The 13,713-nt window shown below is 55.8% G+C and overlaps 1 protein-coding gene across 1 annotated transcript; it reads left to right on the top strand.

The window, feature by feature from the left end:
• Window positions 1-484: 484 nt before the first annotated feature.
• On the top strand, window positions 485-13,215 carry SSR1 (signal sequence receptor subunit 1). The gene is made up of 8 exons (XM_037518824.2): window positions 485-597; window positions 2,744-2,856; window positions 3,966-4,053; window positions 5,192-5,454; window positions 7,217-7,293; window positions 8,595-8,673; window positions 9,670-9,763; window positions 12,453-13,215. The coding sequence occupies exons 1-8, from the start codon at window positions 519-521 to the stop codon at window positions 12,518-12,520; spliced, it is 861 nt and encodes a 286-aa protein (XP_037374721.1). The 5' UTR covers window positions 485-518; the 3' UTR covers window positions 12,521-13,215.
• The last annotated feature ends 498 nt before the right edge of the window (window positions 13,216-13,713 follow it).

The following is a 13,713-nucleotide window of genomic DNA, read 5'->3' as shown; positions in this document are numbered from 1 at the left end:
GCCCTGAGGGAGGGGGGCCGCTGCCCTGAGGGAGGGGGGCCGTTGCCCTGAGGAAGGGGCCGCTGCCCAGAGGGAGGGGTCCGCCCGGGCGTTCCTACAGCCTCTGGTTTGGAAACGCGCTCTACTCCCAAACCTAGGTTCGCTCCTCAGAGCCCTCAGGGCGACGCGCGGCACCGCAGCGCCGACATTTAAAATCCCCACGGCCGCAGCGCGCGTGCGCGGGGCTCCGCAGCGGCCCGAGCGCGCCAATGAACGCGGGGCGGAGGGCCCGACTCTCGCGGGAACCCGAGGCCCGCGGCCACGTGACGCCCGGCCGCGCGCGGCGCGCAGCCACCGTGGCGCGTTCTCCGGCGGGGGCGGGGCGCGGCGGGCCGTGCGCGTGCGCGTGCGCGCCGGGGCGGGGGCGGGGCGCCGGCCTGCGCGTGCGTGCCCCGCCCCCGCGGCGCCGGACGCGGCGTAGCGCCATTGCTGCCGGCGCCGGGCACTCGCCGACGCGCCGGACTCCGAGCGGCCGCGCCATGGGGCTGCCCCCGCGCCTGCTGCTGCTGCTCCTGCTCGTGCTCCCCGCCGCGCTGCTGCTCCGCGGCGGCCCCGGAGGTGAGGCGCGGGCCGAGCGGGGGACGGCAGCGCGGCCGCCCCGGCCCCGGCCCCGCTCCCGGCTCCGCTCCCGGCCCGCCGTGGGCCTCGGCGCGGCGTCCGGGCCGGGCCGGGGTCCTGGCGGGGTCCCCGCGGGGTCCCGGCGGGGTCCCGGCCGGAGCGGGGTCCCGCGGGCCGGGGGGTCCTGGCCGGGCAGGGGCCTCGGCGGAGCGGGGGTCCCGCGGGGCGGGGTCCCCGCCGGAGCGGGGTCCCGCGGGGTGGGGTCCGGCGGAGCGGGGGTCGCGGCCGAGCGGGGCTCCCCAGGGCCGGGGTCCCGGGGCGGGCCGGGGCCCTCCCCCGCGTCGCCCCGCCCCGCCCCGGCCGGGCTGACGTGTCTCTAACTGCGCGCCCGAGGCCTCATTCATTCGCGGGGACCCGCGCCCCCAGCTCGGCGCGGGCTTTGGGGCCCGCGGGCTCCTGCCCCCGGGACGCCCCCCACCCCAACCCCCCCGCCGACCAGCGCCGGGGCCCGCCCTCGCCCTGCGGCGGGGCGCTCTTTGCCTGAGGGGCGCTGCGCGGCCCTGGGAGGCGCGCTCTGCCCGCCGTCGGGGCGTTTATTCCTCCTCAGGTTTGCTGCCCCGGCCTGGGGCCGGTGTGACAGGGGCCTGGCAGGACGAGGCCGGTGCGGAGCATGGGCCGCCGGGCCCGGGATGCGGCCCAGCGGCCTGAGGGCAGCGAGCCCTGGTGACAGCTGTCCACCCGCTGCGCGGGGACGGGCGAGCCGGGCCGAGGGGGCTGCGCCTCCTTTAGGAGCTGCTCGCTGCTCGGGGCGTTTGGATTTTCAAAGGAAATTGGTCACTTCTCCATGTGGATACTCGAGACTGTTACTCTTTTCGGGCTTTAAGAAGGTTTTCTGTCTAAGGAAACGTCCATTGAAGAGCCAAACCGAACTGGCTGTCTTTAAACACGCCGTTGTTAGGAAAACATCAAAAGATGTTTTTTCTCTTAATTGTCCAACTCGAAATTATTAGACTTTATAGGTGCCAAATTGTTGCTCATTCGTATTGAACTAGTTTAATGTCCACTGAAGCGGAGGGTGAAAGGCCATTTCATACACAGAGTGAAAGAGAGGAGCACAGCTCCAGTCAGTATTATCTGACCGGTTTTTGAAATGACTCCTAAGTTGGGAGGGGGCTCTTCTAGTCTTTGTTCATTAAGGAGTAGAGGCTGTTTTCCAGCCCTAATGTTCAGCTCGCCCTTCCTTGCTAATTTGCGTAAATATCAGCCTCCAGTAGGAACTCGAGGAAGCAGCACTGAAAACTGGGGTCCTTAGCAGATGCTATTTCCCACACCGCCATTCTCTCCAGAATGCCACATCAGCGCTCTGAGAAATGGTGGAATCACTGTAGCTTTGAGATTCCTTTCGAGGGTCTTGCCTGAAATAGATTTCATGTAACCTAGAGTCTTTTGGCCAATAAAATTAGGCAAAACTTTTATTTTGATCTTCAAGAGGAAATTTTAAAAGTACCTTAAAACATGTTTGAATTCACAAGGAAAGCAAAAGCATGTTTTCTCTGCTGTCAACTCTGACAGTATCAGTATAGTTTTTACCAGACAGAATGTGCTTTATAAGAGCAAGCTAGTTTTTTTTTTTTTTAATCACTGGATCTTTTTAAAAAAATCCATTTTTTTTAACATCGATATTTGTCCCTTGAACTCACGTGCTGTCAAGTCCTAATCATTTTAGCTGGAATCTGCATTAACAGTGTTTCTTGCCTAGATGTTGAGATTACTATTTTCTTTTAAATTTGAGGTTGGGTATCATTTGTTTCATGTGGTTAATGCCAGGGACTAAATGTTGCAGTTTCTTATTTTAAAAAATGTATCATTTTCCTTAATTTGTGTAACAAAATTGCTGTAAGCTTTTTACTTAGGCCTCAAGGCAATTTTAGTTCTTGCAGTTTATTTTCAACTGTTGGGTTCTATGAAAAATTAGATAACATTTCCCATTAAAATTAACATGCAGTTGAGCCTTTTAATAAGACAAGCCACGTGAGTACTTTTGGATGCATTGTATTACCCCTTGGGAAATTTTCCTACAGGTTCGATTAAACCACAGGAGTTTTCCAGGGTAAAGGTTAATTGCCTGTTTTATATTTATTGCTAGGGTCATTAGCAACAGCCCAAGATCTTACAGAAGATGAAGAAACAGTTGAAGATTCTGTGATTGAAGATGAAGACGACGAAGCAGAGGTGGAAGAAGATGAACCCACAGATTTGGTTAGTGGTCAGTGTGTTCTGGTCTGTGTATGTCACATGCAAGGCAGAGCCTTTTAGAAATCTGTTGCTGTGATCAAAGTGGATGGAGTTGGGAGGACAGGCCCAGTCACTCAGGGTGGGCCAGTGAGTATTTCTGAAATGGGAGAAGTGAAACAAAGAACAGACAAGGGTGGTATGGCTGTGCACTGAGGGAGGGGGTAGAGCCGTGGGACAATCCTGCTCTTTTGTGGAGAGGGCCTACTGAGCCTTCTGGCCTTGGGCAGCATTTCCTCCTTGGCTTTATGAGGTGAGCACGTCTCGTTGAGTCCCTGCTCTGTGTCAGGCACCGTTCTCCAAGCCAGGGGGACATATTCTTTCTCTGCACTTAGGGCAGTCTTGAGGCTGTGTGTGTGTGTGTCTGTCTGTCTGTCTGTAGAGAATATGTTCTGTGAAGCCTGTGGGGCTCAAAGAAGATCTTAGTCTTCCAGCCTGGCCCTCACTACACAGTAAGGTGTGGCAGTCAGGAGACTGGGCTAACCCAGATCCTCTGTGGCCCATGCCCACCAGCACCCGCCTCCCCTGCCCGGCCTGCACCCCTGAGCTTGCTTCTCTTGCCATTATGCCACTATTGATCTTGGAACCTTTCATGATTCTGTATGTGGTCTTTTTTTTTTTTTCCCCCAGAATAAAATCCCCAAGTTCATATTTTTTAGTTAATAAAAATATTGAATTATTAGAAAAGTGTGGCTGTTAGTGACTTTTTTTAGCCCACTTTTTTCCAAGTTGTGTGTCATGCTCTCAGCAGACATTGCTTCTGTTAGTTGCAGTGGACTCTCTGGGCCCCAGGCAGGTGTGGGCCAGGCCTGGCCAGCTGTCGGTACACCTTGGCCGTGGTTCGCAGCCATGGAGCCCATGGCAGCAGAGACTTCTCGGTTCCTGAGGCTGAGGAGCCCTGTTGCTGCCCGGACCAGATCTGCTCACCAGCGTGGGTGCTGCTGACATCCAGAGATGTGCCCCTGCCAGTCCCAGCAAGGCCTCATGGAAACTGTGTTTTGTTCTGAGTGGAGGGAAGTCATGTTTAAATGATGCTGTGTTTTCCCCTTAGTAACCCCTTTTTACCATTCTATTAGGCAGAAGATAAAGAGGAAGATGATGTATCTGGTGAGCCTGAAGCGTCCCCAAGTGCAGACACAACCATCCTGTTTGTGAAGGGAGAAGGTAAGAGGGGAGCATCTGACGCCTTCCTGAGGTGCGTCAGCACCTGTCGTGACAGCAAAATAATTCCTTTTGAGTGTAAACATTAGTGACATAATACATCTTCACAATCAGGCCGTGGTTAGAGGCAGGTTTCATGAAGGGAGGTGACCAGAATGGCCTGTGGGGCAGCTCTGCCCAGGCATGGTTCTCGCCCCTGTGCCATCTCCCCGGCAGCCGGTGGCATCTCTTGTTAAGTGAGGTTCAGAGAGCGGCCTGGGCCATCTGGAGGCTGAGTGGACAGCGTGGACTTGGTGTGCAGACTGTCTGTTGGGCCCCACGTCTGCAGTGTGGGTGGAACGCCTCTCTCAGGACAATGCACTCAGGGCACGATTGAGTGATCTTCTTGTCTTCTGCAGGTTTCCATCTGTTGCCAGGACTCTATGCTGACAAAAGCGTAATTAAGGGTGTTCCTTGAGGCAGCCGCCTTGGGTCTTAAAGATTTATTTATGCATACAAGAACTGGGGTACAGGCCAGAGATGCAGGGGGTGAGAGAACTCACCAGAGACAGAGCGGGGAGCAGAACAGGCAGACTGACTGAAATCCACTGCTGAGGGGAGCAACGGGGAGACAGGAGAGGTCTGCTGCGCCATGCTGGTTGCTCCCTGATTGGCCGGGGATCAAACTCGTGCTGCAATGGCTGCAGATAGCTTCATAGGTTGTGTGTTAACCCCTTGCGCCACCAGGGAGGCCTGGGTCTTACTTTCAAATGTACTTGCATAGAACGCAGGGCTTGTTGGATGAACTATGCTCTGACAGAGTTCCCATTTCAGCTGAGCCTCTAGGCTTTGCCGTCTGCTGTGGCTCTCCTCGCCCTGTCTGAAGTGGGGTGGGAGCAGGTGTGACTTCCCTGAGACTTGTGCTCCCTGTGGGCAGTTCTCTGGGGTGTGAAGCTGCTGGGCCCATTCTGGAACCCTCATGGAGACAGAGGCCGACTGTCCGTGCCCCCCCGGGGGCTGGCGGGTACATGACGCTGTGCTGGGGAGGGGATTCTACACCCAGGCATGTAGCAGGCGGACCCCCATGGTTCTCGGTTACCTGGTTGTCCTCAGTGTGTCCTGACAGGTTTTCTGACCTGACTTCCCTGTCTCCGTCCCGCAGATTTTCCGGCAAACAACATCGTGAAGTTCCTGGTCGGCTTCACAAACAAGGGGACGGAAGATTTCATTGTCGAGTCCCTGGACGCCTCCTTCCGCTACCCTCAGGACTACCAGTTCTACATCCAGAACTTCACGGCTCTTCCCCTAAACACCGTCGTGCCGCCCCAGAGGCAGGCCACCTTCGAGTATTCCTTCATCCCCGCGGAGCCCATGGGCGGCCGGCCCTTTGGCCTGGTCATCAACCTCAACTACAAGGACTTAAACGTAAGGCCCTCCGCCCCCTTCTGACTTGCCTGAGTTAGAGACGGATGAGGACAGTCACACTGCTCATTGAATGCTCTCGTAATTGCATGTCCTGGGGCAGTTTGGGTTGAAACTGATTGCCCCCCCCCCCCAGGTGAAGCTAGAGCACAGTCTGCAGCTCTGTAGTATAGTAGAGGGACGGAAACTGGCACCACGGGGTCCCCAACCGGGGAACCAGGCCGCGGGCAGTGCTCTAGGGCAGTGGACGGGCCTCCGAGGGCGGGCGGAGCCCCTGGGCTGAGCTCTGCCGTCTGTGGACTGCGTGATTTGTTTGAAACATGTTTTTGGTGCTTGCCTTTTGCCCTCAACTGTTTAATTTGTAAGTTCTGAGGGCTCTCTATAGCCATTTTTCTGCTATTTTATTCCATAAATAAACATAACCAAATATTTTTAAGATAGTTAGCAGGAAGGTTTATGGTTTATGAGGGATCAGGAGCCTGATAAAAGCTCTGTGGCCTTCTTGTTTTTCACATCCATACTATGCAATCTAAACCATTGCTCTTTCCAGGAGTTTCCTTAGAAGGAATTACCATCCTCTTCTGGAGGGAGGTTTATTCCGCCTTTCATCACTCAGTGTCAGCGTTAGCTACATTTCTTGTGCTGCAGTTAAGCTTCCCCTTTTGTGAGAGTAGAAAGGGATTCTCATCCTTTCTGTCTTCAAAATAAGGTATTAAGCTTCCTCAGCTTTATAGTTGAGTAACTTGAAGAATCCTATATTTCATCCTGTTATCAGAATTAAATTTAATCCAACAGGCATATATCATTTGAGTTCATTTTTTAAAAAATAATTATTTATGCATACAAGAACTGGGGTACAGGCCAGAGGTGTGAGAGGTGAGAGGATCCACCAGAGACAGAGCAGGGAACAGAACAGGCAGATAGACCGAAGTACACTGCTGAGGGGAACAGCGGGGGAGACAGGAGAGGTCTGCCATGCCACATGGGTAGCTCCCTGGCCAGGGATTGAACTTGCACTCCAGAGGCTGCCGACAGCTTCACAGCACTGCGCTCAACCCCTTGCGCCACTGGGGGAGCCCCAATTTGAGTTCATTTTGAATATCAATTTCCTCTGTGTGTTCTGGTTCCTGAATTGTCAGAATAAGAATACAGATTGCAAGTCTTGAGGTAAAAAGTGTATAATTACAGTTTAGTAACAAGCAGGAGCGTTGAGAAAGGACACTGGAACCAGCTCTCTTAGGGTCTGTCACAGTGATTCTGATGTGATTGTGTCGAGCTAGTAATTGTTTCAAGAGCACAACAGGAAGTAATGCGATACTGAAAATCACCAGCTGATTATAGTGATTTCCAGTTCTCTGTCTGGAACAGGACTCTTGTTCATGTCTGTTCTCCACGTGGCCTGTGGCAAGCCCCTCCCCTGCTCCCCACGCTCTCCCTCGCCTCTGGTGACGTGTCCCGTGGGCTTGCCTTCTGCACGTTTTGTCTGTCTCTTACTCCCCTGGTCCTCACGCCTTTCTTCCCCCACCCAGAAAAAGGGGAGTCAGCTGCCAAGCTGGAGGCACTTTGTTTTGTGGGAGAAGCACGTCACGCCATGGAGTTATTGTGATTACCTGGGTGGCATTGAGTCTCACCGGCCTTGTAGAGGGGATACAGCTCAGGGAGTGGCTTTGAGACTCTTCATTCCCACACTGCATTTCAGTCTTGGATTGGATTTTTAGATTTGGAGTCTTGGAGTCTTGGATTTTTTTTTTTCTTTTTTAAACAGGGTAACGTGTTCCAGGATGCCGTCTTCAATCAAACGGTTACAATCATCGAAAGAGAGGATGGGCTAGATGGAGAGACGTAAGTGGAAACTGCTCTGTGGGCCTCTGTCCGGATGTATGGAGGGCGCCCTCAGCCTCCATGCCTGCACTCCTGGGTGAGCGCCGTCTGTGGTGCCCAGAAGTCTGGCGAGCACCCCACAGCGATGTAGAAAATGGTGAACACGACATGGGCCACAGAGTGGGGATGTCCTGACTGCAAACGGCGTTCTTCACCCGGTTCTTAAAGCTGTTCCCATCAATGAGGGAGGACAGATACAACTGAAAGACACTTTTTACAGCAGTAGGCTTTCTGCCCTTTGCCCTGCTGACGTCTTCTGTGCCCCCATGCTCTTCAGCTGGGCACCAGCTAATGCAGAATGCCTCTAAAATTGCTGTTGAAAACATTAATTAGGGGATTTTTACCCTGAAAAGTCAGTTCTTTGTGAACGATGAGTCATTTCTTACTGAGTACTTACATGCAATTCAACAGAAGTAATTTTTTTTTTAAGATTTATTTATTTATTTACATAAGCACTGGGTACAGTCAGAAGCGCGGGAGGGTGACAGAATTCACCAGAGCCAGAGCGGGGAGCAGAACAGCCAGAGGGACCGAAGTACACTGCTGAGGGGAACAGTGGGCGCGGCAGGAGAGGTCTGCGTGTCATGTGGGACCCTCGCCTGGCGGCTGGGGAATCAAACCAGCGCTGCAGAGGCTGCAGGCAGCTTCACAGCCCAGCACTCAACCGCTGCACCACCAGGGAGGCCCAGAAGTAATTTTTTTTTTACTTATTTTGTGTAGAGGAATTGGGGTGCAGACCAACGGTTTTCGGGGGGAGTAAGATGATGCCCCAGAGACAGCGTGGGGAGCAGAACAGGCAGATCCACTGAAACCTTCTGCTGAGGGGAACAGCGGGGAGACAGGAGAGGTCTGCTGCACCCTGTGGGTCAGCTCCGTGGCTGGGGATTGAACTTAGGCTGCAACGGTCACAGCCTGAGACTCAACCCCTAGGCCCCAGAGAGGCCCCAACCAGAAGTAATTTTTAAACCAAGTTGTATACAAGAGACCTAACATCGGAGGGCATGAGACCTGGTGCACTTCCTTGCTAAGTGAGCTTGAGTGTCACAGATTAGAAAGTGATCTTATTCAGCTCATCTGTCCTGAGTATTTTGATGGACTGGTGGTTCTCAGGTGACGGTGTACACGGACCTTAGCACCGGGTTTAAGCCGGATTGAAAGCCCCTCCCCAGAGTTGCTTGGAGAGTCTGTGGCATGCCAGGCTCATTGCTGCTGGGAGTGGGGCACAGGATGCCTGCTAACACCACTTGGTCTCTCTCCTACAGAGTCTTCATGTACATGTTCCTTGCTGGCCTTGGGCTCCTAGTGGTCATCGGCCTGCATCAGCTCCTGGAGTCTAGGAAGGTAACTGTGCAGTGCTATGTGGGCCCCGGGTAGGCCTCTCAAGTACGCCTTCTTGCCCTCGCTCCTGCAGGGGCTCGTGTGGCCACCGCTTTGTGGTGCCTTTTTGAAGGGACACCTGCAGGCGAGGCCTGCTATGCGCCCTGAAGCCGCAGCCCCGCATGTTAAAATTAACATTACTCACAAGCCCTTGCTCCTCAGAGAGAGTACCCCAGGTGCTGACTCCAGGGCGTCCCTGCGTCTCCGCGGGGCACTCAGCTGGCGTTGCTCGGGGGTGCCGCCATCTCCTTTTTTTCATTTAAGATTCATTTATACAAGAACCAGGATACAGGCCAGATGCGCAGGAGGGTGAGAGGATTCACCAGAGACAGAGTGGACAGCTTCACAGTGCTGCACCCAACCGCCTGCACCACTGGGGAGGCCCCGCCATCTCCTTTTCCCTGCCCTGGGCATAGAGCTGATTCTCAGTTTTCTGTGAACTCAGAGTCTAATTTTTGGACTTCATTGTTAATACTGTTATTTAATATAGTTCTTTTTCAGTAGAATCAATGTGGAATCGAATCACTTTCTAGCAGTTTGCTGCTTATACTCTAGGGACAGAGTTTGAGGTCGTTAGCATTGGTGTTTTTATGTTTATCTCATCTCCGCCAACTGGTTAACCTGCCTGCAGGCAACATCTCAGTAATCATCCTACATTTTATTTAATGTGGAGATTGTTTTTTAAGATTTGCTTCCCAGAGGAGGTAAGAAATCACGGTGCAGAGAGAAATTTACTTCAGCCCCAGGTGGACCAGGAAGTGGAGCTCTGTAGCAGGGCCCAGGTCTTGAGAGCCAGAGGGGAATCAGGGTCTGGTCCTGGTCACGTCATGAGTGCTAGACTTGGGTGTCCTCTGATGCCTGAGATGCATAAGCAGGGCGGGACGTGCCTGTCAGCGAGTAAAGGTCATAGTGGACACAATGGTGGGGCTTCCTTAAAACAACACATTTCTGTTCTCTCAGCGCAAGAGACCCATGCAGAAAGTGGAGATGGGCACTTCCAGCCAGAATGACGTGGACATGAGCTGGATTCCCCAGGAAACGCTGAACCAGATCAGTAAGTGCCCAACTGGGCGGCGGTTCTCTCAGTGGGGCTGACGCGCCTTAGATGCAGTGGCTCACATTTAACAGAAACGCTTGGTCCGTGCTCTTGCTTGGAGAGACTCGTGCCCCGTGGTTACTGACAGTGTACACTGCCTGCCATGTGGTGCTCACGGGCCTAACTGAGAAATGCTGCCCAGCCTGCAGTTTACATGCAAACGTGAGAATTCTCTGTGTCCCTAACTTTTCTCCTCTTTTCTCTCCTGTTGCTTCAGTGCAGAGTAGAAGAGGTGAGGCCATGGCGCCGGCGGCGGTGGTGGTGGTGGTGGTGGCGACAGCCGGGGCTCGTGCCGCACACGCACCTTGAGCACCTTTAGCGGGGGCGGCGCTGCTCCCTGGCGTCGTGTCATTGGAGAGCTAACCCCACTCACCACCGAGCCCACGCGCTGCCTTCTCAGTGGGGGCTGCTGACTGCCGTGATGCCCTGAGAGAATAACCCTGAAATGCTTCTGGGAGTTTACGTAATGTGCACTTCAGTTTTGTCAGCCGTGCAGCCAGCTGAAATAGTGATCTTTGCAAAAGAGCGTAGCTTCTCCCCACAGTTGCAAACGGATTCCTAAAGAGCCTGGCTGCAGGAGCAGCACGGCCACACTGCGGACCCCTCGCTCAGACGTGAGGTCTGGGCTGGCTTCTTGGTCCGCCCACTTCCCCCGCGGCTAGTGTGTAGGTGTGCAGGGCATGGCTGGCCGCCTGAATGGCGGCGTCTCGCGGCCCCTGCTCCATGCTCCTGCGTCTTTCGCCGATGCTCGGTCTCTTCCGTGCGCGTGTCTGTCTTGGGCCTCTCCACAGACGGGTGGTGTTTCTAGGCTCTCCCTCTCAGTGAAGACATGTGACCACACGGTGTGGACTGAAGTTCGCAGCTAGCCAAGCGCAGGTGTTGCATGTGCCGTGGTTTCACAGCAGGGTCCCGTCCCCACCCAGAGACAGCACCACTTAGGCCCAGCACAGGGGGTGGCCGCCCCTCCTCCACCCACTCCGTACCGGTCCCCAGCGCCATGCACACTGGCACGGTTGCATCCACCTGCATGTGAGATGGCAGCTTCACACGCATGTCACCCTCATTCCTTCTGTCCGAGCCCTTTCAGGGCTGCCGGGTGGACGGTGCTCCTGGTCTTGGGGTGTGCTGTGGGTGGGCAGTGTCAGCTGGAGGGCCTCCCTGCAGGAGATGGGCGTCCTCTGCGGGGGTTGGGCTAGAGTGCAAGGCGCTGCGTGAAAAGGCGTCTTCGAGGTCTCCTGAACCTGCTCATGGTGTCTGCCTTCTAGGCAGCCGAGGCGTCGGGTAGTAGAGCAGAGGACACGTGCTTGCAGGAGCTGAGGTTCGCTCTGGTCAGATGGTTGGGGAGCAGGGGCTGCTGGGAGTGGGCATGGGGTGGATGGTGTTAGGAAGCCAGGGGTCGTTAGGCCGCATGAAGCGCACTAGTGGTGGGGGCCTCGGGTTGGGGGAGGTCTCTGAAGTGGGGCAGACAGGGCTTTGGGGGAGTTGAGGTGCCTGGGGCAGGTGAGTGCTCTGAGCTTAGGCAGCTGGTTGGGCCGACCCCACGGAGGAGCAGGGAAAGGCATTTGAGTAAGGCCAGCACACGCCACTGGGGCCTGGGCCGTCATCAGGGGTGAGGTGCGCCAGGCCTCAGGCCTGTGCGGGACACCAAGAGGCTGTCCAGGGGGAGCATGGACATGACTGCTTTTCCAGGAGCTCACATCTGCTGGAGGGAACTAGTCACGCACGGCAGATGTGGATGCTTGGGCAGCTGAGGAGTGTGTGCTGGAGGGGTGCCGTGCGCGGGCAGGCGGCACTGGGGTGAAGGAAGAGAGCCGTGGCCCCTGGGTGCAGAGTGGGCAGGCAGCCCCTCGAAGGCAGTAGTGGTATCGGATTCAAGGCAGGTTGGGTGCTTGGCCCCTGGCAGCCCGGCAGGGAGAGGGTTGACTTGCTGGCAGCTCTTGGGCTGGGGCGGGTCTGTGGACCCCGCATCCCACAGGGCCTGCCACCGCTGTTACCCTGGCAGCATGCGGGGCCCTAGATGGAGCCGGCGAGAGAACAGCCGCTGTTTTCCTGGTGGCGTGGTCTCCTGGGGGACGGGCGAGGACGAGCCTGCGGCTCTGCTGGGCAGAGGCGACGCCCTCTCACTGCTTGTGACAAGTGCGGAGGAGAGGGCAGAGGTCATGCTCCCTCGGGCAGGCCCGGGTTGATGCCATGCCGCTCGTGGCAGGCGGATCTGTGCATTTGCCAAAAGCCATGCAGACCACAGGGCTGCGTTTGTGAAGTTTGATTTGTACGCTCGACATAACACTTTTGAGCTGCAAACGTCACACAGCTTTGCTCCTTGTGAAGCATTTTCCACGTGCGCTAACTGTACGCGTGCCCGGCTGTAGGATATGAGGTTTTTGCCTGGTGGCTGCCACCATGTAGCCGCGTCCGTGGCCCCTTCCGCCTGAACTGCAAATGCGCGTTTCCCTGTAACTGCAGCGCCTCTTGGAGGGTGGGCTCAAAGGCTGGTGTGGACAGGGTGGTAGGGGAGAGCCTGCGCTACTGCTCGAGGGCTCTCTTGCACGAGTGTTCTGTTTGGAACGTCGCGGTGAGTGTTCTTTAGTGCTTTTGTGTTCAACGTACTTGTAATGTGCAGGAAGTAAAATGTTCTCTTGTCTTCCAGATAAAGCTTCGCCACGCCGATTGCCCAGGAAGCGGGCACAGAAGAGATCAGTGGGATCTGACGAGTAAATGTTCCCTTGTGCACCAGTCCAGTCCGCGCTTAGCCCGCCTGGGTGCCTGGCCCGGCTGGTCAATGCAGGCGAGCCCCGCGGCAGTAGCCCCGCCCATGTGGACCCAGCCCGTGCGGGCCGCGGCGTGTCCGAGCGCACGGTTCTCATTTTTCTAAAGTAACAAATTTGGTTTGTTTTAAACCGTTAAAAGTGCTGTGTGTGCGTGTGTGCACGAGCAGTGGCCGCCCGCACCGCTTCCAGACCGCCTTCAGGGTGCTGGCTGCGCGCCCTGCTCCTCACTGGCGCCCCACCGCTGCTGCCGGGTGGCTGAGCTGTGCCTGCCTGGGCCGGGCGACAGCAACAACGCGTTTCTTCTGATAAGCCCAGATCAGCCGGGTGCCGACCAGCTGCCCGTCCTGCTGCCCTCGCCGGTGCCCTGAAGGCCGCGCGGCCTGCTGCTTGCCCGCCCCAGCCCTTGCGGTGTTTGCTGCTGTTGCTGCCACGCCCACCTTCCCAAAACACCCCCTGAGCTCAAAGAGCGGGGATCTCTGTCGCACCATGGTCGAGACACGGCAGAGCCCTGCTGATCGGATCTAGAAAACCAGCCCCTCCTTTTTTTTTTAACAAAAAAAGAAAAAGAAAATGGTACATTTGTGAGAACTAAGTTGTCCTGCGCTGTTCTGTCTCTGACCCAAGGGGGAGCTCGGGAGGGCTTCAGACCCGCTTTGTTTTTCAGATGGCACTTTTCTCTCCTTAGAAGTGTCTTGCTTCAGAGAAGCCGCCTGGCCAAGCCCGCACTAGAGAGGTGTGGGAGAACCACTGTTCCCTGGCTAGCCAGTTGTTCTTATCGGATGCTCTGGTGGATTTGGTTCTTGACAGAACTTTAAGTTAATCTGAAAAATTACAAAATCTTAAGTGCTTTAGTCTCAGAACCGAAACTAAAGTGGAACACGACAAATCCTCTTAGGGTCCATGCTCGCCCTGGGAGGACATGAGGTTTGGCCTGGTGGTCAGGCTGGGTGTGGGGCGACCTGAGTGCGGGGAGGAGGCGGGCGCTCTGTCTCGGGGGCTGGGGCTGGCGAGCCTGCCCTGGCCACAAGAGCACTGGGCTTGAGAGGGCAGCTCCCCCAAGGCCCGAGCACACCCCACCCAATGGGGGCCTCCCTGCAGTCTGGTTCTTGTCCTAGCCCATCTCCTGGGTGGGGGGGGCGG

This window comes from Talpa occidentalis, unplaced genomic scaffold (assembly GCF_014898055.3).
Source record: "Talpa occidentalis isolate TD23 unplaced genomic scaffold, MPIMG_talOcc4v2.1 talOcc4.2, whole genome shotgun sequence".
Classification (NCBI taxonomy): domain Eukaryota; kingdom Metazoa; phylum Chordata; class Mammalia; order Eulipotyphla; family Talpidae; genus Talpa; species Talpa occidentalis.
This window is presented reverse-complemented; position numbering and strand designations above follow the sequence as displayed.